This window comes from Anopheles cruzii, chromosome 2 (assembly GCF_943734635.1).
Source record: "Anopheles cruzii chromosome 2, idAnoCruzAS_RS32_06, whole genome shotgun sequence".
Classification (NCBI taxonomy): domain Eukaryota; kingdom Metazoa; phylum Arthropoda; class Insecta; order Diptera; family Culicidae; genus Anopheles; species Anopheles cruzii.
The window spans coordinates 651,158-676,680 of NC_069144.1; the positions used below are offsets into that span (position 1 = coordinate 651,158).

The window sequence follows — 25,523 nt, forward strand, 5'->3', positions numbered from 1 at the left end:
TGATCTTTTGGCGAACATGATAGCTGATCTAACCTAACTCGGGACGAAGCACCCGATACCCGGCCACGGGGTAATTTGACTAGCAGAGATACTTCTTCTTAGGTTTGAGCAGTTTAGAGCGTCATTTTGCAGCGGACGCCGTACCGTTCGCTGTACTGTTGCTGTGCTGCTGGGGCGTAGTCGAGCGGGACGCGATCGAGGTGCGGGAGCTCTGGGCGTGCTTCTGGAAGCTGTTCTCAGCACGGGACGTACCACACACCTGAAAAAGAAGAGACATTTAGTACAAACCACGAGGGGGGCCACGGTCAATCAGCCTCTACCTGGTGATGCTGATCCCAGTCCTTGTGCTGACAGAAGGAGCCACAGTAGCGTGCCAGGTTGCACCCGGAGCAGGTTTCGTTTGCCTTCCGTCCGCAGTTCCAGCAGGCCTGCCAAAAAGAGGAGTATTAGGTCAACACACACACACACACGCGGATGGATAGTTTGAGCTTACATTTTGACTACCGCTCGTGATCGACGGTTCCGCATCGTCGTTGCTGCCACGGTGCAGATCGGTGAGCATTTTCTCCATCTTCAGCCGCTCTTGGGCGATCATCTCCAGGGTGCGGGCTTCGGCCGCAGCCACGGCGCGCTGGATCTCCATCACGGCTTGCCGTTTGACCTACAAAAGCCGGAAGACCGTAAGTGACTCCGTTTACTGATCGAATGCTGACCACGCCGTCTCCCCCTTTACCTGATTGACTGATTCCTCGGCGGAGCGCCGGAACTCGGATATCTTCTCCTCCGTCTGCCGCTTGATGTCGGCCATCGAGCTGTTGTCCTGGTGGTCGCGGGTGTGACTGTTGTCGATGCCACGCTGCTGCAGGATCGCGATGGCGCGCTTCGTCTTCTCCACCATCGCCGAGATGCACGTCAGCATGGTGTGAATGTTTTTCCACTCCTCTTCACCACTGGCCCCACTGACCGAGCTTCCGGTTAGGCTTCCGTTACCAGCGGTGCTACCTGCGGCACCAACACCACCGCCACCAGCACCAGCACTGCTACCGCCGGGAGGAATTCTGGGCGGCCGATGGCCATCGGTGGAGGCGGCTCGCAGATCACGATCGTCGCGGTGAATGGAATGCTGAAAGAAGACGAGACGATCAGTGATGGCTCAGTGAATTCGGGCAGATCTTGAGAAGCTTACCAATCCATCGGAATGTGCATGTAGACCACCGTTCTGGTACTCGAACAGGGCCGGGTGGGTCGGATAGAGCTGCGACGCACCGGACGCCAGCAGCAGCGAAGGGTGCGGTCGCTTCGACGGTGGCAACACGTAATCGCTCCACTCGGGCGGTCCGGCCGGATGTGTGTCGTATAAGCTGTGGAAGGCACGAATTCTAGGTTAGGGTGGCCGGGGTGTCGTGACGCGCCACGCGTTGACGTACTTATCAGAAGCTCGTCGTTTCAGTCCCAGCCCGTTGATGGAAGCGCCGGAACCGGCACCACCGCCGCCGCCGGACGCAGCACCGCTGGCGACGGCGGCAGCGGCTGCTGCTGCGGCCGCCGCTGCCGCCGCCGCGGCCGTTACCGAGGACGAAAAGGGACCCTCGTGGGGCAGAAATATTTCGGCCGTTTCGGCCAGGTTCTGGACGTACTCCATGACGCTGCTTTCGTTTGACCGGACGTACTGTGAGGAAGTCTGGAGAGAAAGAGGGAAAACAAACCGAAGATTAGTCGTTTTAGTCTATTTAAGCGGAGCGATCGATCCGATTATCCAACAAAATGTGCTCCGTTAACCAACATAACCTTCCTTTCATAAGTCATTGCATAAATTGTCACAGTCTGCCATTGCCGGGGGTTCAATAAAATGTCCAAAATAAGGTAATAAATAAAATAAATGTTTTGGGCGCGAGCAAACAGCAATAACAACAACCAAGGCACCTTTCGGTACATCCCCCATCGGGGGCCGAATCTCGCCGGGAAGGGCTAAGCTCCGAAATAAGCTTCTCGGGAGTCGTCCTCGGTGCTCCAACCACAACCGCGATGCAATCGCTCACGGAACGAACGCGAAAAAGAAGAATTAATAGAAGAGTCGCGCGGCCGAAACTCGCAAAAGAAAAATCGCGAAACAAAATCTATCTGCCGCTGCCTCTGCCCCACACGGGCCCGGGCCCGACGGCCACATCAACAAGATAAAAGCGAACGCGGAACGGGCCGTGTGTCGCAGCTGCACGGAATACACCGAAATTTGTTTTTCGAAAAGATTAAAATCGGAAACAGTGTTTTCCAACGGTTCCCGCTGGCCGGGGCCTCCGGTCTTTTTGCCCCGTTTCTGACACTTCCGGTACCGCATCGGAGCGGGGTCGGAAGAAACAGCAGCGGAGTTTTAGGATCTTTCGCACGCTCCTTCTTCCTTCCCATCGGGACCGCGTGCTGAGCGTGGGACAAAACAGGGAACTCCGGTAGGGAGCGCCACGCTGGCAGCCATTCAAGGCAGGCAGGGACGCCCCCGGGGATCCCGAACAACTGCAAAAGCTTCCCACAGCGGGGCCACCGCACATTTCCGCCGCCGCCGCCGGGGGACCGTTTAGAGCGCGTGGGGCGATTTTTCCGAGACGATTTGTTTTGGTTGTATTTCAACGTTCCACCTCCGGATGGTACTGCTGCTGTCAATCATTCTCCTACTCTCTTTTTAACTCTGTCTGGAAGTTCCGCTTCTTCCGTGATGTTCCGTCTGCTAAACAATTGCCTCTAGCGGTATCGTGCTTAGGAAAATTAAATTCATTTTGAGTCAGACAGCGACGAGATTGGTACTCTCGCCATCGATTGCCGGAACCGGAATGGGTCAAGTGTCCGCTACCTGTTTGTTCGAGCGCGCCAGGATGTTGATCTCACGCTGCAGCACCGGAACGTGCGACTTCAGGAACGGGACAACGTTGGTGCGAAGCGGAAAGTTGGTCGCCTCCTGGACCGCCAGCTGGAACTCGTCGACGGAGATGGCACCACTCTGCGGAAGGAACGCCAATTAGCACCGCAGGTCGTTGTTGAGAGGTTGAGGGGGCCCTTTTGAACTCACCGCCAGCGACAGCACTAATGAGCGCACCCGGTCCCCGGTGTCACCGTTCGCGTCCTGTCCGAACTGGACCAGGGCGCCCAGGAACCGGCGGATCTTGAGCAGCTTCGTGGTGTCCTGCTGGGCAGCGGCGGCCGCCGCAGCCGCGGCCACGGCGGCCGCTGCCGAGGCGGGCGTGATGGCGGGCGGTGGTGTTAGGCTGCCGAGGCTCCCGCTGCCCCCGCTGCCACTGCCGCTGTTGATGCCCGGCGGGGAGGAGCTCCCGTTGCGATTGACTTGCGACGATGCCGACCTCGGCGGCGGCACCAACGTGCTGTGGTGGTGGGAAATCTGGGGCGAGATCGGTGAACGGGGCGCCACCACGCGGGCCCCTTCCGGTGAGTCCGGTGTGCGACACTGCTCTTTACCTATGTACGTGTGTGTGTGTGTGTGCGATAGAGAGAGAGGAAAGAAAAATCAGTCAATGCAGGTGACAGCTCCAGAGAGAGAGAGAGACGGCTCGGCCAAAGAAAGGAATTAATTGAAATTTCAATCAAAATCGGTTCCCAGGCGCCAATGCCAGATCCTCGTCGGCTCGTCGGTCCTTGGTCCTCGGTGTGTGTGTGTGTGTGTGTGTGGAGGTAAAAATGCATGTCGACAAAGCAAACCCCCTCGATGGAGACGCCTGGTGAGTGACGCCATTGCTTTTAGTGTAATTTTCCACATTCCCCGGTGGCCCGGGGTTTCCGGGTTGTGGGACACACGGAAGGGGGGGCATTCTAGGACCACACACACACACACCCGGCCAATGAAGCCTTCATTCGGAAGCCTTCTGCTGTTGGTCCCGCAGAGTCCCGTCCCGGTGGCTCAGGTGGAACACTATTTTTACTTCATTTCGTCCGCCCTTTTCAAGAACGAAGGAGGGTTTCGGATGGCGGTGGCGGTGCAGGTGATGATGGCGGCGGTGCTGTTGCAGCGCAGCGCTCTGTGCAGCCGGAACTGCGGAACACGTTAATCCGTCGGTGCCCGGCCCAACCAGTCAACCAATCAGTTTTGTAACTAATTACAAAACTGTCATAACCAAAAACTTGCCATGAATGGATAATTTCATTCGTGGCCCCGTGACCAGGGCGCCCCGCAGGGAGGACGACGGCAGTCAGGTGCGCCCCGAGGTTGTGGTGGAAATAAAATAAATTTAAAAAACATATTAAGGACCAGAACGTCGGAGGAGCTTGTGACATGTGAATCGGCAGCGGGACCGGGGTTGTGTCAGGATTGTTGCCGTTTCAGCAGCTCATAAACAACTCAAGGCCACACAAATGAGTCCATCCGTTCGCGCTACAAATTGAGAAGCATAATTTGTAGCATAAATAAAATATTTTCTTAACATTACACGATGGGATAAGTTATTTTCAAAACCAAAAGAACTGTTCTCCATTACAAGATGGCCTATAAAAAGACCTAAAGTCTAACAGATTAAAAAGCAGTCAAGACCGAGAAGAATTGGATAGCATTAGAAAGAAGATTGATGCCATCGACTAAACAGAGCGTGTAAAGGGCCTACGCAGCCGGAGCAAGGGCAAAACACCGTCAAATGAAGATCGCATCGAAAACGAGCCTGAGAACACAGTTATTTTGTGCATTGTCAAAACATTCCGAATCACTTCACGAATCGAAACATCCGCCGATCCGCCTGTCGCTGACACGGCGGTGCCGGTTCGCTTTCGAGGTTTCCAATTGATAAAATCACGGTGCATCCCAAGCCGGGCGATACGATGCGATCGTTCACTTGGTGGAAGGTGACAGAGCGAAATATCGCTCCTTTTCGCACCCCGCTTCATCCGGTGTCACCGACGGCGGTGGGTCCCGACAACAGCAGGAACGGCAGAGGCACCAGGTTATCATCGTCACACCATCTCTATGGCTGGTATCGAACGGCGCCACTAAAAGAGCAATATATACGGACGATTGCCGGCGCCGGGGAAGTCCTTTGGCCCGGCATTGCCGCCGGCAGGATGCGGCTCTCGAGATGGTGCAAAACTATTTCTCGATTGCGCTCGAGTCGTGTCGGTGTGGCGGGGTCGGTGCTAAAGTGCAATCAAAAGTAGTTTGATCGCACACAAGTGCAGTGCATCGGCGAACCAAATTCTGTTTCCGGTTCCTTTTTTCCACGCGCGTGTGTGTGTTGTTCCGGGCCCTGAGTGCAAGTGCACACGATGCAACACTCTCCGAACATGACACTTGAACCTATTATGCCCCAAACACTGCCAGACTCGGCCCGTAGCCATGGTTTGACGCGCTTTTTGTGGCGCTTCCTTCAACCGGTCTGCCGGAGGGAACAGTGGGCTCGGATGTGGCCGATGGACATAATTAGCCTTCTTGTAGAAAACAAGTAAAATTAGAGACGGAGTAACTTTACGGAAAGCTCTTAAGTAAACTTAATTTTGTTTGCTCAATGATATCTTGTTGGGAAAACCTATCCTTCGAAGCGCTTTTTGTCCAACAATCGGAGTCAGTGGTCCTTTGTGCGGGACATTCGAAGCACACCGATGATAGAGGCTACAAACCACCGTCGATCTTTCGCGCCCAAAACGGAACGGTCGGTGTGCGTGAGAAAACTCACAGCCGGAGCATTAAACACGAGATCCGCCAGCGAATCGAGAGGCGTCAGTCATCGGCATCACTCCTGAACCTCGGCATCGGACCACGATGCGTCGTCGTCGAGTAATAAAGATCGAAACATAATCCTTCCATCGGACGGACAAACCAAACTCAAAACGAGTGAACATAATTTGGTTCACGGAACTCGGCCACTCCAATCCTTGCTCGCTCGCTCGCTGGTGGAATCAATGGAACGGATTTTAATCCGCGGGACGATAGGGACATCGGCCATTGGGCGCGCGGCGTGTACAAATGCTGTGTCCTTGTTTTTTTTTGCTCTCCTCAAATTGCTTATTTAATCGATTGGAATCGACGGCTTGCGAGTGACAGGTGCCAACGGCTCGACGCTAATCGAGCGCCACCGTGCCGCTTCCGACTGTGCGCGCCGCTGGCTGAATGTAAAATATCATCACTGCAGGTGGACGACGACATGCTGCTGCTACTGCTGTTTGCAGCTGACACTCGGGACAGACCTCACGTTGAAATGCACACACACACACGAGCACGGTTCGGTTTCATTTCAAATGTAACCGAAGGGGAGAAGGCACAAAAACAATGTTCCGTAACATCGGCTCAATCTGGACATCGGCAGCAGTGGCAACAGCAGGGCGTTCTGTTTTTCCTTCCCGATGCGGATCCCAGACAGCGCGCCAGATGTGGCCAGAAGTGGGCGATGGACAGAAATAAAACTACTCCTTCCTTCACACGCGGAGCAGCGCGTCCTGGCCACGGACGACAGCGGGGTGATAATTTTCTAATTTGAAAATCGTCCGCTCATCGTCCGGTCCGGTCCGGTCAACGAGATTCGGATTATTGATTGGTATGGTGAGAATCCAATTCAATCACGATCGGCGATGGGTCTAGCTTCTTAACCATCGATTGAGATCTTCGAATACTCTAATTAAACGACCACAATCCAGACCCCAAATACTCGACTAATGACGTTGCTCGCTGCTGGTGACTCATCGGAGTATTCCGCATAAGCTGAACACACAACCAATTGGGCCGAAGTTTGAGAGAACCCTCTAACGATAATATTGTCTTAAGAAATGTAAATTTGAAGACACCGAAAGTACCTTCTCTCGTCGGCGTTGGACAAATTGGATTAAGTTCGTTTGCTCCGCGAAGCGGTGAAGAAAGAAGCCGAAAAGACGAAAGACGGCGCGCCAAAACTCTTCCCAAAAGCGTCGTTCGCGCGCTCACCTTCTGTTTGGTGTTTGCGTATTAACCAAACAGCACTTAGGTAGGGACGTTACTGTTGATAGAGTGCGGTCGGTGCCAAACAGTCACTCGGAGTACAAGCGAAGATAAATAGCGGTCCCAAAACAATCGGTTCGATTCAACACAGAACTGAAATATTGTAATTGTCACTTTGTGTTGTATTTTACAAAATATTTCAGAATGATTACCCAAAGAGCTTGGACTCATTCTGGATTGCAGCGCAAGCAAAGGACCAAACAGGAGACACATCCGAAACAGAGAAAAACCGACCGGAACCACTCCGCCAGACATCAGAGACCACAGAGTCACGGAGACGTCCCGTTGTTCTCGGTGCTCGGCATCGGGCGGCCAAGCGCCGTCATAAACATTTTGGTCTGCACAATATTTATTTATGATATTTCCGGGTGCTTTCGGGTTTCGGTATCGTGCGGTTAGTCTCATTATAAATATGGGCCACCGCCACCAACCGGAGGCCGTCTCCCGCAACCCGTTATGTTGGGACCAGTGACCACACGCAGAGTGTGTGACCACCGCAGGAGAACAATTGCACAGGCACAGAGACACGCTTTGGCGAAGCTTTGGAGATGAAAAGCACCGGCACGCGGACGCACGCATACAAACAGAGGCGCTGTACGCCCGGTTCCGGTTCCGGATCGCCCGGAAGTCTCTGCAAACGAAGCCTGCTGGAGGTCCCCCCATTAACACCTGTACCGGCGGTGTACTGAGAGGACCACAAACCGGGGACACATTTACGCATTGAAGGTGGACACCGACCGAAGGCCGGAGCTGTCCGGTGCATGCTGTCGGGTCCACCGCGAGAGTCTAACACTCCGATCCCTGTCCCGAGCTCTTGCAATAACAGTTGTACGTCTCGATTCGACGGTAAAAGGGCCAGTCTGCCAAAATCCCAGCACCAGAGCCCCTCAGAGCCAGAGATGCGGGCCTCACAGTAAGCCGGTGTTTGTGTTCAAACCCCCGCCTCGTATTTACCATCCCGGGAATCTCGGCCCGAGAATGTAGACCAGCAGCCCAAGCGGTGGGCCGAGGAAAGCTATTTGGGAACGCTATTTGTTTTAGCAAACACGAGATAATAGAGGTTTTCTGTGACCGCCCCCTGGCCAGGCTGTCGATCAGGCGCATCAAGGGCCACATGATGATGGAGTTTTCGGATGCAGGTCTTGAGGATTATTTATTCCGATTCCGAAGACCATCCCACTATGAAATGGCATCGAACACATACATTTATTTTGCCAATAGGAAACACTTCCCTGAAGGTTGGAAAGGTTCAAGTAACTTATTGGCTGACCACAGGACCCTGTGGAACACTACTTGCCAAGCCATGTTGTTAAATTTATTCAACGCGACTGTTACCAATAGCCGCGGCTATTGGTAGAGCCAGCTAGCCGCCACAACACATCACAACAACAAAGTGACAGCCGCCGATATCGGTAGAGCCAGCTAGCCGCCAGCCAGCCAGCTAGCTTGCATGCCAGGCTGCAAACAAGCTGAAGACCCGCATACGAGCCAAGAGAGATGATCACCGATCGACTCACGAGCGAGAGAGATCATCGGTCGACACTCTCTGGGACACTCTTGGCATTACGAAAGAACCAAGAGTGATAAGCGAAACGCCGGACCAGACGGACTAATTTTGAGTCGCTTCTTTCGGATCGCTTCTTTCGGGTCGCTTCTTTCGTGATCGATAATAAAGGACTTCAAGATACGGAACGGTCGCGGTGTTTGACTATTACTCAACAGCGACAAACTAAAAAACTTTTTTGTAGAACCTCTTTATTCCCCGTAATCTGATAATCAGGAGGAGAAATTATAAGTCTTTCTTTCTCCACTGTCTGTCACGAACTGCCCGATTCTCGCTTTTACATCTACTCTAAGGATACTAGATGTGCGTGCGTCGTTCTAGCTATAGTTTCTAATAAATCCGCTAGGTGCGTTGGTGCCAGCGGCTAGGACGTACCATGATATATATTTTTTACGCAACACATGTAATATTTTAAGTAGGCCAACCACTGTGTTTCGGAAACTTTTATCACCCAACCGTGAGGCACATTTCCCGAAACTACGCTTCCGCGGTCCCTAGAAAATACGCACGGCGGACGGCGGACGGCGGGCCAACAAAGTTCATTGATGAAACAATTCCTCCTCCGGCGGCATGCGTAAAGCGTAGTGCGTAGAGTGCCCCCGTTTCGTTTGATGAGCTTCGAGTGCAGAGGGATTGGATCCCCTGAAGCGACCGCCAAAGAAGTTCACGTATTGCAAGTTATTTTTCTGTTCAAAAACAGTATTCCTGCTGGCCAAAGTTTTGCCGCTGCTGCAAGTGTTACTTAAAAATACGCATCTATGTTCCGCTTTCCGTCTTACGATTGGCCGGAAGCAGAATAAGGTAAAGTTTGTTCAGCAAATACAACTCAGAAAGTGTGTTATTCTCGGCAGTGTGTAAAAATACTCATCAAAGAAAAGCAAAAAACAATGAAACGGAAGCGGAAACAGTATCTTTGGGCAAGTTCGCGGAAGTCGAACATCTGCCGCCCTTAAAACATGGCCCTTCAAAACATCAAAAAGCAATCAATCAACTTATCGACATTGGTACCTAAAACATATTAATATCAAAAAGAAAGAACCATAAATAGGTCAATAGTAATGTGTTCACAATATAATTGTAAGATGCACATTTCAACGGAACTCAGATATTAAGCCGAACGTTCAAACGTTGGGTTCGCGGCAAGAGAAACGTAACGTTCGGATCAATCCAATAACTAATCTGCTTACCAACTCCAACTTAAACTCAAAACAATACTTGAGTGATGTATGAACATGCCCCTCATGCCGTTGAACAGATGGTATTGGAAAACGGGAAAGATTTTCTCAAAAACTAGGCCACATTGCTTATCTGGGAGATTGCTCCGTTCCGTTCCTGAGCAGCAGATAAATCCGCAAAGTAGCACCACCCCCGGGCCCGGTCCAGGGAGATTGTCATCAACAATCATTAGAACTAGTACCGGCGAGAGGAACCGAGGTGCCGAGGATTAGTGAAGACAAACATGGGGCGTGTTGCTCCGGTCCTCCGGTGGCCCGGACTGTACGAAGATAGATTACGATTTGCATCATGCCCTCGTCCCCGTCCTCGGCCTCGGATCAACGTCACCGATGGGGCGATGGCGCGATGGCGTTCGGGTGTGTGCCCTAATGCGGCAATTTATGGCAGTTTACATTTGTTTTGCAGCTTTCCAACCCCATATGCGCTATCGGATTCGATCCAGCAGCAGCAGCAGTCCAACCAGTGGCCCACTGATTGCCGATATGAGGCGTCCCGAGCGTGGGGCATATGCTTCGAGATATGCTTCGAGTGGTCCATCGAACGGTGGTTCTCCAGGTGTGTGGTGGTGTGCAGATCGAGCTTCGCTACTGATCCCGTGTGACAGATCGGGCGGAATCGGGTTTGTTCAGATTGAGACCATGGTGCCTTTACGTTTACAACTGATAAGGCCAAAGTGACAAGTTTAGGCAATAATAAAATGAATGCCTTTACAAAAAAGCATGAATCGAATTTTCAATATAAATATGACAGAGGAAGGTTATGTCCATAAAAAATGATGCAACAGCATCAACTAATAATTACTTTTACCTTACATAACAACAACCGATAATTAAATCTTACATAAAGTCACCAAGCTTTCAGCTTCAGATTGGAGGCGCGTCCACAGATCCTGCGTCAGATAGACCGACGGACGACCGTTCTAAACTTATGCTATCCGGAAGGGGGTCCGGGGGACTACAAACAAACCGTCCGCAGAATGAAGACTTGCACAACTTGGGCTCTACGTTGTCTGCAAAAGAAATCCGGCGAGTGACACCAATGGACACGAGTATTTTTAGAACTCCAGGTAGGTGGACAATGTTGAACAAAAGAACAAGAAGCATCCCTGCCTGCCGGTGATAGCTTTCGAATCGATCCGGTTCCGGGATACTTGGTCCACCACACACATTCGTGGCAAGAGCAGCACACGCAGCAATCTGTCTGGAAAATCGCTTTCCACTTCAACCAGGGACTCGGGCTAATTATTTAATCGAAACCAAGAAAAAGGACGCCGTCCGAAGGTTGACAAAGAAGAGTTCTCCTTTACACGAAACCGGAAGAACTCGCCACATCTCGGGGGCCGCATCTTCGGGGACCGAAAATGTTATTCACAAATCATTATAAATCGGCATTGTATGGCCGCGTGTCACTGGCACTGGTATGTCGAGACCGCTGCCGCCACCGGACCGTAACCGGAACAGACACTGAGCAGACTGGCCGAAGCCGGGGTGGAACCGGAAGCCGATCTTGATAGCAGACCAGCGCGCCGCCGACCGGTCGGCTTCTATCATCTCTCGAGTCGAGGACTGCGTTGGACTTGGCCCGCTCCAAAAGCTTCAGCCCTGTCGCTGGCACTGAAGAGCATTCATTCACTCACACCCGGCGGACCCGTCGGCTGCAGAGGCCACCGGCGTAACCCCGGAGCAACCCCGGCGATAAGAACCGGGGAGCTGCGCTCTGCGCCAGATGGGCGCACGCGGGCCCAGTAATGAAGATACCGTGACCTCCGGAGGAGCCCCCAAAAACTTCACCATTGACCATCGGCATCTTCGTCGTCGCGACCAGAGCCAGCCGTTCTTGACGTCCGGCGCGCCAGGGGTTAATCACTTCTGGCGCACCAGATACCGGCACGATGAGCTTCCCGCCACAACTGCCAGCGGAACCAGACCTCGCCGCACAACCGGATGGCCTTCCCCGAATCCGCAGCCCGAACACACGTCCAGACCAGCCCCGGACCAGACCAGACCAAATCCCAACCAGAAGCGGGCGCATTTCATTACAGCAGCGGCCGGTTCTGTTTTCTATTACTTTCCTCCTCCGAGCTCAGAGGCACTTCCAGCAGCACCACCAGAAGCAGATTGGGGGCCGGGATGGTGCGCCACACTCGCGCTCTATCTCTCTCGCTCTCTCACGCTCCCGACTGCTGGCTGGCCATCTGGTGCTGATGGTGTTTGGAATTCCTTTTACGCCTCCACGCCAATATCCGGGCCAGCCGGTCTGGAGGGTCGCACACTTGGCGTGGCCTTGTCATTGTCAGTCGTCTTCATGTAGCCTCCGGCGTCCGGTCCGCTCTCTCTCTCTCTCTGTCGGTCTCTGGCCTTTTTATATTCTGTTTCGCTCCATAAGGGCCGGAGCAGCTTCCGGTTAATGTCCAAGTCCAGAGGGCCGACGCGGTAGACGGTGCCCGTATCAGTTGGCTTTTGTCATTATCGACGAGCGTCTGGCGCGAGTCGGCGGACACCTCGCTCCGTCTGTCGGTGACGTAATGCAGATTCGGTCCCTGGTGCCGGTGACGTGTAAAGTTATCGAATTATGCTCGTTCGAGCTGGGACTGTCACTTCGCTCATTTGGACCTGTTGGTCAACCGGAAGGAAGGTATTTGGACCCACAAATCGTGGATACTTCCGACCACAATCAAGAATGGCCATTAGCGGCGTAAACTGCATCGAAAGCAACCCGCGCAGGGCCATCTAAATTTAATTGAGACCCGAGAATTCGCTCTCTTTCTCTCTTGGGGGTCGCCTTTTCCAAGAGTGTCGCCGACGTCGCCATCGTGGCCGGTGCGCGATGCAGAAAGTGTTCAGCGATCGGGAAAATTTGCAGCTGGCCGGAGCGCGGGCACATATCCTGGCCGCATCGCGTGTTAAGTTTTCCATTTCGTGAATCGGGTTGTTGGGCCTTTTTTCCCCATTATTTCGGGGAGGCCATCCCAAAGGGTGTCCGTGCGACATCCGCCGTGGATCCCGCGCCGAGCGGAGTATTAAAATATTTATTTTTCTATTTTATATAAATTGTTCGAAAACACCGACCATATGTGGCCGGCACGGGGTGGAGGGCCCGCGGTTTGTTGGTTTATTTGGGAAATTGTCACCAGCACCACTCGGGGCCCCCGGAATCGGGAAAGGGGGACAGAGCGTCAGAGCGCCGTGTTTGAGGTTTGTGCAGCAATGGACCAACGGAAGCCGTGCGGCGGACGGCGCGGGAATGAGGTTGGCCCGTAACAGCTGGATAAACGACGTGCGCCATTGAAGCGGACACCGGCTGTTCCGGAAAATGTGCGTTTCGCTGTGCAAAATTGGCCGGACCGGTTTGTTTGCCGAGTGCGGCCACGGGGGTTCGCTTCGGTGGGTACGGGTTGCGGAGCCATTTGGAAATGAATTATAGACAAAAAAAACAGTCCTCACCGTGAATCACGCAGGGGTTGAAGCTCGAGAGACGCTCGTCGGGCCGGTTTATTTTCCATTTAATGCCGTGTTAGTGTTCAATTATTGTGCTTTTACTTGGAAAAACGCCGGAAAACGGCCGACCGGCCAGGGGACACCTCGGGATGCCGTCAACTAGTTGCGGGGCGACAGTTTAAACTTTAGACATATTACAAGAAACTATTCCTAATTTAGTAGCTCAAATCCCAAGCTTAGGGATTGAACACGACGTCCAAGCGAAGCTCACTTTTGGAGACCAAATAAATCATGAAAATAGGAATCGATTTAAGATGAATCTGCCGTACGTTCATTCTTTTCGGTCGTACCGAGTCATTCTTTTCGGTCGTACCGAGTCAGCAGAGCGAATACAATCCCTGTAAGATATTAGGGTCAGTTTACCGATCATAAAGTAACTCTTTCGAGACTTTAACTTCCGATTATCACATCGACCCATAATTCAGAGGCCTCTGAACTAATTATTAAACAGCAAATGCCCTTCTAAAAGTAGTCTAATTGAGAAGGGCTATTATCAAAATTATCTGCAACTTTGACAGATGCCATTTGATGGTTTGTACAGTCGAAAAGAATCTGAAGTATTAATATCAACCTTGTCTGTAAGGTAGGTTGGTGAAATTCTTTTCTTTTGTAGTGTTTTACGTTGCTTTACATTTTTCTATGTCCCTTTTACACTCTAAGACCTTTGATTCGGCTTTAGTTTTTGTTCTTATAAATGATTCATCTTAATAAATAATAAAGTTGGAATAAATGACCCGCTCAAAGTATTTTTCTTATACAGATGTTTCACGATCATTGATCGTTTCTATAAAGTGGCAACTTAACTATTCTTGTGATTCTCAAATTGGAAATATTGAATTATAAGTGCAATGGTTGCTGACTTCTAGTACAATAAACCTTAAGCATTACATTCCGGGCCAATTTGAAGACCTTTTAATTGAATACTACAAGACACTGGGCTAATAACCGCTTAACTCTTACCATCGTATCAGCTTCAGGCGGAATGCTTCTTCGGCATTCGGAAAAGGGTGATTCGAAAACGATCTCCGATACCGCACCGCTCGCCTCATTGGGCGTGAAATAAAGACATGTGTGGTCCTGCGTCCTGCGATTGAATCAGAACCCCGCCGCGCAGAGCGTCCTTTCGCGAGCCCATCCAATAAACCACGGCGGCAATCTCACGGCGGTGGCGTCCTTAAATCGTCCTTAATGTGCCATACCTCGGGTCGGTTCGTGCGAAATCTCCGGGGGGCGGATGCTTTTCCCCGGCCCGTCCGCCCGCCCCGGGAAGTGTGTTCCGGTAAACGGGTGGGAAAATTCATCGATTGCATCAAAATGTGGCAATAAAAATCTCTCTCTCTCGCACCGCACCGCACCACTTTGCGTTCCTTTTTTCTCACGCCGCGCGTCCTTCCCCCGGCGGGGGAGGCCAGAAGGTTTGATTATGTTTTCCAATGTTTTTCTTTCTTTCCTCTCTTTTTTTTGTCGGTTTGCGTTTTCCTCAATTGTCTCTCTCTCCCTCTCGGGCGCGCGCGCGGGACTGCGTCTTGCCGGCGACCCTTTGCCCGAACCCTTCCTGCGGCGAGTCCTGCGGCTTAATTTACCATCCGACGAACGGAAACGGCCAGACAGAGAGAGAGAGCAGGCGGAGACGAATGGCGGGGATGATTTTGCAGATGGATGCACACAAGCCGTCATGTTTCCCATCCTGTGTGTATCCTTTTTTCTGTGGCGGGAAGTTCCCGGTGTGTGTCCGCCGCCGTTTTTCCCCCGCTCCTTTCCTGTCGCTCCGCGGCGAAGGATTGAGCATTGCCACTCGACCGAAGCCCCCCCATGCGGGCCGCGAACTCCACTCCCCGGGTGGGCGTGAAAGAAAAAAAGGATCAGTTTTCTTTTGCCGAGGTTTTTTTTTTTCGCCTCTCCACTTTGGCTAGTCGTCGCCCTACTCGTCCGTGTGGGCCGATGGATCCTTTTCGTTTTTTTTTTTCGAGCACGACGGCCACGCGAAGACAGCCGTAGACAAACAAGCGTGTGAAAGGACAACAAATGCCACGGCCGGTGCTGTTCGTACACCGTGATGAGGCCATAAACATGGCCACACACACCACTATCGGCGAATCGGCGCTTCAATAAAATATTTGTAGCGCAGTTTGCCATCGTTTTCGCCCGATTCGCCCGACGGTGATAAGGGACCTTCTCTACACCTGATCCGCGGGTGATATTTAGGTGATTTTTCCTATTGGGGATATTAAGGAGCTAAACAGATCAAGGTCCGGTAGTTTGACAAAATAACAAACAAAAATGGTTGCTTTAAAAACGGATATCATGGTACGTCCTAGCCGCCGGCACCAGCACACCTGGCGGATTTACTAGAAACTATAGCTAGAAAGACGCACGCACATCTAGTATCCTTAGAGTAGATTTAAAAGCGAGAAACGGGCAGTTCGCGGCAGACAGTGGAGAAAGAAAGACTTAAAATTTTTGAGCTCCTCCTCCTCCACCTTCAATTATCACATTACGGTGTAATAACAGAGGTTCTATAAAAAAGGTTTTTAGTTTGTCGCTTACTCGAGAGTGAATAAATTTAACAAAAACTGTGAAGCGAAGGACTTCAGGGCAGAGGCTTCGGAAAGTCCGTCTAAACCAATTCCTTTTGTCAATCGCAGGGTATTTATGCTAAGATATCTTATCAGTAAACGATCCCCAAATGTCGTGAATGTGTTAGAGGTCCTAAGAAGAATGAGAGCTCCAATTCCACGGATGGTACTGTTCTCGTTGTTTGATTAATCACTTCATTTGCGCGTTAAATATTCTGATCAGAGTTCAATCATTTGTCTGATTTATTTAAAAGCATCTATAATTTTTTAAAGTTTTGATGTACTTCCAACCGTGGCCTACACCTCGCATTACGGACTCCTAAAAAGGAAGCTTTTGTAATTGACACCAACTTTCCAAACGCACCGTGCCCTAAGAGTGAGCCCCAAAAAGTGGATTGATTCATTCAGCCAATCCAATCGAGCCGAGTGTTGGCGGGGCGTTGTAATTGGGATTTGCCGGTGCGTGCTGGACCACCAATCTGCCGTCTTAGTGCTATCGCACGTACCACTCCTCGCCCGCTTGCCATTTCTGTTGCGCGGCCGGTGGTCACCAGCCGCTCCGACCGCTAACCTCCGGTGCCGCTGTTGCGGGTTACACGCTGATTGCGATTTCCGACGGGACACCGCGTGTTGTGCTGTGTTGTTGATTCAGTTCGCAGGAGCTGCTGCTCGCGAGGTGTGTCCGTCGGTGGCGCGATGGTTCAATCAAATCTTGCGCCTTCGTTAGCGCCCGTTAGTGTGGTTAACCCCCATCGCAACACTTAGGGCGCAATTACCATTTCGACCCATCCGCAGCTCGGCTCGGAGGTGCCACGCAATTTGCATAAATAGTTTTGTTTACGCTGGAAATCGTGGGAAAACCATCAGATCGGTGGTTGGTGGCGGTGGCCCTTGCGTTTTTGATTGATTGAACAGTGCACGGAAGCGAACGATGCTTCTTTCGGTGTTACCGATCATCCTTTCGGGGTTCAATTAATTCATTTGTCAATATAGCGTGTCAAAATGCTTATTCCATCGCTTAAAAGTCCTTACAAACCTAATCTGGTGTTGTAAAAATCCCATTAACTTATCAATCCAGTCCATCAATCGAACGACCGCAGAGTGGTGGCGCTGGGATTATCAGCACACGGACCGGCCCAGTTGGACACGCTGGGGCGAATGCTTTTTCCGCGTATCCATCTCGCGTGTTGATATGCAAATGAGCTGGTCCTCGTCGGTCGGGGTAAGAATCCCCGGCCGGACCCGAACCCGGCGAACCCGGGCTTTATGTTGTCGGATTGCTTCCCTTTTTTTTGCCCAAAGGACTGGGGCCCGCCATCAGTGGCTGGCTGTTTAATCTCGTCCCGACCACAAGCACACACACACAGAACCGGGAGCCGCCGTCGCCGCCAGTAAGTGCCAGGAGAGCAACACTTTGCACCCCGAAAATCGCCACCCGTGTGAGGTTGCCTGGCGGGGCTTTTAGGGAAACGGGCGCCACCGCCTGTCACCTGAATCTGAAGTCCGCACGGTGGTTCTATCGTCTGGTGGGTCCGCAACACAACTAGCCTTCGGATCTAGCACAGACCAGAAGCCCAACACACCCGGACCGGGTGTGGCACTCGGGAAGACACACTTTGGAAACGGAGGGTCCTACTTCGCGGTCTATACTTCGGTCTGGCGGAAATCGTCCAGCAGCTGACGTGATTACCAATTTGCAAACATTTGCTGATTCATGGAATCGCGCGGCCACCAGCGAGGTGGTGGTTGGCCTATCAGCACCCTGTCAGCCCTCGGCAAGCTGAAGAGTGGTCCTGTGTGTGTGTGCGAGAGAGAACCATTCCACTTCGATCATCCCTTGGCGACCACAAAAAGGAAACCCCAATAGAAGTAAGTCGTCCTCTCCGACGGCGACGACGCCCTCGGAGCCCTAAGAAAGGGCGGCGAGAAAAAAAACGCCATCCCGAACTCGAACCAAAATATAATTCTTTCTTTATCAAATCACAGCCGCACAGCCGTTGGGGCGAAAGATAGATGTGTAGCCTGAAAGCAACACTCACCGATCCATGTTCTCAACCTCTGGAAGTCGTGGAAATCTTCGACTCAATCGGAGGACACTTTTTCGGAGCGAATCAACAATTTCTCCCCCCACGCGCGCGCGCGCGAAAGTGATGTCCTTCCCGGCTCCCGGGGGCCACACGGGGATTGGGCACGTTTCGCTAACCCACGATAATCCCTGCGCTTCCTTGAACCCGTGCCCTGGGTTCCACCTGCCAACCGAATGGCCTGTGCGCCCGACCTCTTATCGTCCCGGTGGCACTCGCGACTCGCTTGGCAACGTGAACGCTTTTCGCAACCTCAAACCGAAAAAAAGAACGGCGAAACCCCAAGAAAGATGACAACCCGGACGCCCGGTGATCCTTTTGCGCTCCCCTTCCCAGGGACGAGCGTGTTCGCTGCTCGAGGAATTGATAAGAGAGAAGCGCTCGGGCTCGGGCTCGGGCTCGGGTTCGGGCACAGAAGGATTGCCAGGCGGGCGTGCGGGTGAATGTAATCGAGCGAAAGGACGGTGGTTCTGGCTGCTCCGGCGGCTCCTGCTGCCGGCTGTGGGGAATGTAAACACTATGTAGCACCTGATTTGCAATTAAGAGCGGCCGAGAACGGGGCGGTCGGGTCGGGTTGGGTGGACTATATTTAATGCCTCCCCTCGGCGGTGGTGGCTGTGAAATATTACACCGGTCGCGGCCCGGCCACGATCTCGGTGAACAAATTTGCGCCGATTAAAGTGTGATTTTATGTGACCGCGGCCACCTCTGTCCGTCTGATCTTCGCTTTCACCGGGATGGGACACTGCTGGGGGAAGAGAGTAGTTCAGCACTGACACGATAGGCGTCATAGTTTACCTTTCATTTTTCGAGCACTCGTCTCGTAGGCATCCTTGTCGGGGATTTCCTCCTTAATTGCCTTTCCGTCCAACGCCATCTGGAATGGTTGTAAACAAGCAAAAGCTTATTATATTAGTCATTCAAAAAAGAAAATCTGTCTTACAAAACGCAAACAAACAATGATTTATGGCGAGAGCTTCACAGCACAAGCCCTTCGTCAGTAAGTAGAACACCAAGAATGAGTAAGAGAAATATGAAACAACTGAAAACAACACTTATATGAGCTTATTTTGAAACTTTTAAAATGATCGATAAAATACTGGGATTGATCACAATTTTTTTCAATAATTTGATCGTGCTTTTGTGAACTTTTTGTTGACTAATTACAATAACAGTTCAACATGATTTTCACATTCAATATAGTACTTTCCCAAGTTTTCCACCAAAATATAAACGTGTCCGAGTTTTCAAACGTAGTGGTAGCTGCCCTTGGACAAAAGAAAGCACCTAATCACCCGCCCCACATATGGCCCCACATGGGAGTGTGCAACAATTCCCGGACGAATCTCACCATCCCGGCCATTCTTTCCCAGGTACCGGATCAACACCAGGTGTTGTTGGCAAACAGCCCCGAACCGACCGCCTCGTCCCCGTCGGAAAGTGTGTTTTCCGTGTTCCGTTTTGTTTTGGCCGGCGCCATGTTCCCCCCGGTGATTGATGAATGCAACACATTTTCCATTTTGGTTGCGCCATAATGACGCGCGTCACCACACGTCTGTTGCTACACCTTGCGCGACGGTGGCCAACAACAACCCCAATCCCGCAATCTGCGAAAAAGGATACCTCGGTGGTGTGGTCCACCATTTTTCATCCGTCGTTATGTCGCCCCACGACGCCGGCTGTGGGTACCTCCACGACGCCCAAGGACCACCGAAGGGGTAAGTTAGTTGCTGACAAATGTGTTTCCTTTCGGAGGTCCCGCGTGGAGTGCGTTGTGTTGCTTTCTTCCGCCCGGCCCGGCGACTGTTGTTGAAAGGTTTGTGTGAGAATTTGTGTCGCGTCGTGTCCGCTTTCTTCGACATCGGACAACAGACGAGCAGGCGGTGCACTTAGCGTCTCTCTCGCTCTCCCCCCGGGGGCCTTGGTCAAACGATTAAATTGACATTCAACCCCTTTTTTCCAATTAGAAAAACTGTCATCGGCACGTTTCGCCATCGATGCAGGGCAAGGTTGTTGGTGTTCTGCCGAGGCTCGAGCCCGGCGGCGCCCAACCGAACGCGACAACTGCTGCTGCTGTTGTTGTTGGGCGGACGAGTTTCGGAAAATCGGCATCGGGAGAAAGGCGCCAAAAACGGGGAAGCACAAAAAAAAGAGCACAAACAACGCCTGGATGGAGGCAACTCGCCGAACAGGAGCAGTGTGTTTGTGTGGCACCGAAGAAAAGGGGGAACAGGCAAAACAGGGCAAGGCAAAGGCACAGAAGGTGGCCACCGCCAAAGCTGCGAGCTGTCAAAATCAAATCAAACCATTTGCCTTCCACGGTTCCGGTGGCCAGGCCAGCAGCAGCAACAGCAGCTGTTGCCAGGCCGCGCCGCGAGACGAACTCGACTGTCGCTCGCAGCTGGCCATCGCCTCTTTCACGGCGAGCGGCCCCGGGGGAAGTTCCCATTCCCGCGGGTTGATACGGAAGAATTTCTGGTGGAAGTGTAAATAAAACCCCGTGAGGCCGCCGCGTGTGGCGTATGGCGGGATTCATAACGACGACGGCTGGCTCCAAATGGCGCCGAGGGTGCCTTCCAGTGCCTCGCGGAAACAATACCGAAAAAACGTGGGGAACAATGTCCGGGTAGCGATGTTAAAGTGGAACCACGATTAAGGTGTGCGAGGTGGGTCGAAATACCAATGCCAACAGCACGTGTGTCAATAAGTAGTTAGACTATCCTAAAGGAAAGCCAAGATTCAGGGTTTAATTGCTCAAGACCATGGAGAACCCTTTTTTAGGGCCATTGATCAATTGTTGACCAGAAAACATCAACCACTAGAAGTTACAGTCCTTAGTACGACCTTGACAAACATAAACACCCAACGAATACAATCAACGAGTTCATTCCGACTTCGATGAGTTTTTGGGAAAAACAGTTTAAAGGGCCGTTTACACGTTGCGATATGTCGCAGCAATCCCTTGTATCCATTATTCGTAGCGATATATCGCAGCCAAGGTGGAGCGTCTACACGCCACGATGTATTCGTTGCGATTTGCAATCGCAGATCTCGGAGTCATGGAAACAGCCATGGAAGAAACACTGTGTTTGTCTGCCTTTGGATTGTGCGTTTCGGTTACAAAGCAAAAAATAGAACGTACCAAGAGTACTAATCGGTCACGGTGGTCAAGGGAATGGCTTTTAAAGCGAAGCCATTATTTTCACGTTAAACTTTTGCTTTAAAAACATTCAAAACAACATGCCAAACCGCCATCAACACACGCACACATGTCTATCCACCGTCAGCACACGCACACATGTATGGAGATTGGACCGAAATTGATGCTCGGCGCATTCAATTTTTTTGATCTGCCGATCTGGTCGTATACAAGTAATTTGTTCCTTTTTTCCTGTCTACACGTAGCGATATATCGTGGCAATTGGTTTCATACAAGGGATTGCTGCGACATATCGCAACGTGTAAACGGCCCTTAAGGATCAAAGTTCACATTGCTATTGCTCCGCGCTCGAATATTGAAGTTGTTTAACTTCCAGTGCAACCCAAGTTTGGATATCCCACAACGTTGTAGTAGCTTGACGAGCTAATAACTGTTATAAATTAACAATGGAGCCCTCAGGAAATAATATTCCGCATTTAGCTACAACATTTATTGACTTACTATTATTTTTAATATTGAAATTGTTATAAAAATGATGTTTCCGTCTAATACTAGTATATTAGTAAGCAATAGCTTTTGTTCGAAAGAATGTCGTGTGACCGGAACTGAGACCGGAAAAATTAAATTTCCGTTTTTTCCCTTCGTCAGCGGCGCGCGTGCGGTGGCCAATGTGCGAATGGGCGATAACGACGCAACGCAAGTCCCAACAACATGCAATTATCGGTCGCCGATGTAAACAAAGTCATCTGGCCAAACGACCACCCCCCGTCGCCTGTCACCCGTGGCCACTCACACACCGTGACGGCCAGTGCCGGTGCCGGGACAGTTTATCCGGAAAAGCGCGTATCTCTCACTAAGGAAAACTAAATGAACACTCCTCGGGGCCTCCTGGTGAACCTTGGCATGAACCTTTCGAAAGGCTCACCGTTGTTTTTGTTATCTTTGTGTTAAATCAAGCGACAAAGAAAAAGGTGTTACATGAAAGAACCCTCCAGAGTCCCTGGCATTCCTGGCACAACTGGCATTGGCACGCGGACGGCGAACAGAAAGCGCGAACGAAGCGGAAAACTTTACAAATTAGTTTCCTGTGGCTTGCGATTAGCACCGGCAGCCACCGACTGGACTGCCGTGTCCGAGAGCACCATTTGCACCTGGCCACCGGTCGACCGGCCCGTGGCAATCTGCACAAATCGATTTATAAAAATGTCGGGCCCCCTTGGCACCAGCACCAGAGGAGGCAGCTATTAGGAGGCGGCAGCAGACCAAATGGGCCACCTCTTCAGCAGCAACTGCAGCACCAGCCATCCTGGGTCCATTTGCCGGTCTGGCGCCGGAAGACTTCTCAGGACACCGCACCGGAAAGAGGGTGGCCTAGTTACACCGTCGCCGTCGCCCGCCGCCTAACCCCCCGCCTTATCGAATGGTTATTTATGTGAGGCGGATTATTGGATCCTCGGGCGGACTTGCGAACGGCAAGGCAAGATCACGGTCCACGGTCTCCGGTAGTCGTCCGGATTAGAAGCTACTTGGGCCGGTGTGCTTCCGGTGCCGCAATCCGGTGCGGCTCATCGGTTTCTTTTGCACAGTTACTTGGAATTAATTATGTCTAACACCTGTTGGTGGAGTTGAGGTCGATTGCTGTTGTGCTTGAAAGTTTCGCGAGTGGTTCCGGTAGTAGCAATAAGAATAAATAACTCATCAAGTGCGCCGCTGACAGCCGGGCAGTTACTAAACGTTGAATTGAGTGGTTTAAAATACTACGCCATTTCGGGCACGACACGTGCCTTAACCCCTAACAGACATTAACCCTGACGTTGGCCTTCTTTTAGACGGTTTCAGTAACATCGAAAATTGGTCTATTACAGTTATGAAATATTTCAATTTAATTAACTGTTTCACTTAAATTCACTCGCAAAATTATATAACAAAGCAAGCCTTTAAAAGTTTCTTTAATTGGCACTATAATGCTCCGTCCGTTTGCATTCAGCCCAATTTCATAATTATCCGTTCCGGAAAACCATTCGAAAACTTTAGCGTACACGAACGGAATCGATGCATTTCCTGGATCTGGCTTTGCATAATTTTACGACCCATTGAAAACAGATCGCCAAAATGCTTCATCAACCGAGTGGGCTTCCGCTTCCGGCACGGCCCTTGGTGCTAGTGCGAAACGATTGCTCCCTTAATTAATCTGCAATCGTCATCTGGCATCGTGTGACGAGCTCGGGCTCGAGCCCCGAAAAAAAAACCCTTTTTGCCGTTTGGCGTTTTGGGGTTCAGCAGCATCCCGAAAAAAAACGCCAAGAATCGCATCCTGAGGACCTGACCAAACCGAAAAAAACGGCAAAATTAAAACCGAACTCTCAAACGCAGAACTCTCAACCGTCCTCGGGGATCCAACGGGGGCCGTCCTTTGATGGAGACGGAAAAAAGGGAACAAATTGGAATCGATTCAATCGACGGTGCCATCGTCCACAAAGCATTAACCGGTTCCAGTGGGAACACCCGAGGCGCCGGACGTCCTCTTTCGGCTTCCGGCCGGCTGACCGGCCGGCCAATCGTCCCTTCTGCCCCCCAAAAATCCACCGTTCACTCAATCAATCGCACATTTCGAAGTTCAATCAACAATCCGTTCGACACCGTGTCCTGGATCGCTTTCCACGGGGGCCGCCTTAGAACACCCGCCGAGCCCCGAGGTGAACCATTTGAGGCAAAGCAAAACACGCGAGGCAAAGAAAGCGATCCACACAGAAAAAACCAGTCCCGGGAAAAAAAGGATGTCAGGACCAATCACAAGGCCCAATCCGGACGAGGATAGGTGAAACAAAGCTGCGGGACGCACGGCGTAAGAACGGAGCAAAGCTCAGGCCGTGTGTGTGTGTGCGCACAAAAATCATGATTGATCACTGTTCCGAACTTCGGTACAATCAATTTTCCTGTTGCCGACGTTTGACGTTGACCTGTTTTCTTTGGCCACGGTGCGAGCAAACGTCCCTCTGCCCTTTTTTATCCGCGCTTCGGGAGGGGCATTAGGGGGCGCTCATGCCAGTCCTGCGATGATTGCTTGCCTCCGGGGAACTCTCCATACCAGCAAAAAAAAAGGCACCCAACCCAAACACGATCCTTCCAAAAAATGCAATAGAACTAGGCCGAGTTTTTGTTCCGCGCGACAGAACTCGTTCCTCGCTTCGCTCTAAAACATCGATATTCGAACCTCGGCTAACCTCTAGAGAGAAATCCTACGGATCCGGGTTTCCGCGAAGGCTCTACAACCTTCGCGACCCGGCGGCCCCGAGTACAACTCATTTAGAACTGGGCGCCAAACAAACACAACCCCCCGAAAAAAAAAGAACCCAAACCGACACCACCCGAAACGGAAATCACCCAAAAAACACCCAAACATCACATACATCAAGCGCAGAGATCGGAAAACTTCTCCCGGCCTGCCCTGGCCCTGGCCCTGGTCGGGCAGTGCCAGCGCCGGATGGTGGCGGCAGCCGGCAGTCGAAAGCAGACTGACTGACGGCAGCAGCAGCAGCAGTAGCCACCGTACCCCGTTCCGGGCGAAAGAGCCCCGACTTCCGGGACATGTGCTCGAGGGCACACCATCAAACGCAGGCTTATCTGGCCATCAGCAGCAGCCCCGGCGACGACGACGACGACGCCGACAAACGTTGAGCTCTCGGGTGCAGGTCCCTACGCAAGGTAGTCCTATGCAGAGAGGGAGCCAGGCAGAAAAGAGTGTGACGAAGTGATGGTGGCCACATGCCGGTGGAGGCCTCTGGATACACGCGCGCCGTCGATGCACCTTTCTCTGTCCGCGAAAGAGTGCAACACAGTGTGCAGACCCGCATTATCTCCGGCCCGGCCCGGGATTGTTGTGGACCAACACCACACACACACACACACACACACGCACACACGGGGTCGGTTTTTCCTGAGGGTTTGACCTACCATCTTTGCCACGTGGTACAGTGATGGTCGGTGAATCGGAACGACGGTTTGGCATGTTTTCTGATGGGTTTTTGTACTTTTACCGTAAAATGTGTGGTCGTTTTTGAGGTCTCTTTTGGGGTTTGTTCTTTGGTTTTAGTTTTGAACCCATTTTTGAGTGTAATTTATAATTTTTCAACATGTTGCCATTGTTACATACTTAACTTAATAGTTTCTTCAGCATCTATTAGGTCTGCAAATAATTAGTTCGGTTTTACAAATGATGGCATTACTCACTAAATGTTATGAATTTTTTTTTAAATAAAATATGTGTTTGACAGCTACTGTCATTACGCATCTAACGCAGTACAGGTTAGTTTTGTTGAAGTGTAAACAACACCATTGTTTAGCATTTGAACGTGCCGAGTTTTGTTCCTAGTAGTGTTTTTGCGGTGAGTACTTCTTCAAACTAATTAATTTGCAGACCTCACTCACTCATTAATTATAACTCACTTAATTTA

At 51.4% G+C, this 25,523-nt stretch overlaps 1 protein-coding gene across 1 annotated transcript; it reads right to left on the reverse strand.

Moving 5' to 3' along the window:
* Positions 1–50: 50 nt before the first annotated feature.
* On the reverse strand, positions 51–18,786 carry LOC128267416 (protein CBFA2T2-like). Its single transcript, XM_053004247.1, has 9 exons — positions 18,708–18,786; positions 3,059–3,462; positions 2,843–2,989; positions 1,428–1,681; positions 1,187–1,361; positions 734–1,123; positions 494–661; positions 321–428; positions 51–259 (listed from the first exon to the last, which is right to left on the reverse strand). The coding sequence occupies exons 1-9, from the start codon at positions 18,784–18,786 to the stop codon at positions 122–124; spliced, it is 1,863 nt and encodes a 620-aa protein (XP_052860207.1). The 3' UTR covers positions 51–121.
* Between the last annotated feature and the right edge of the window lie 6,737 nt (positions 18,787–25,523).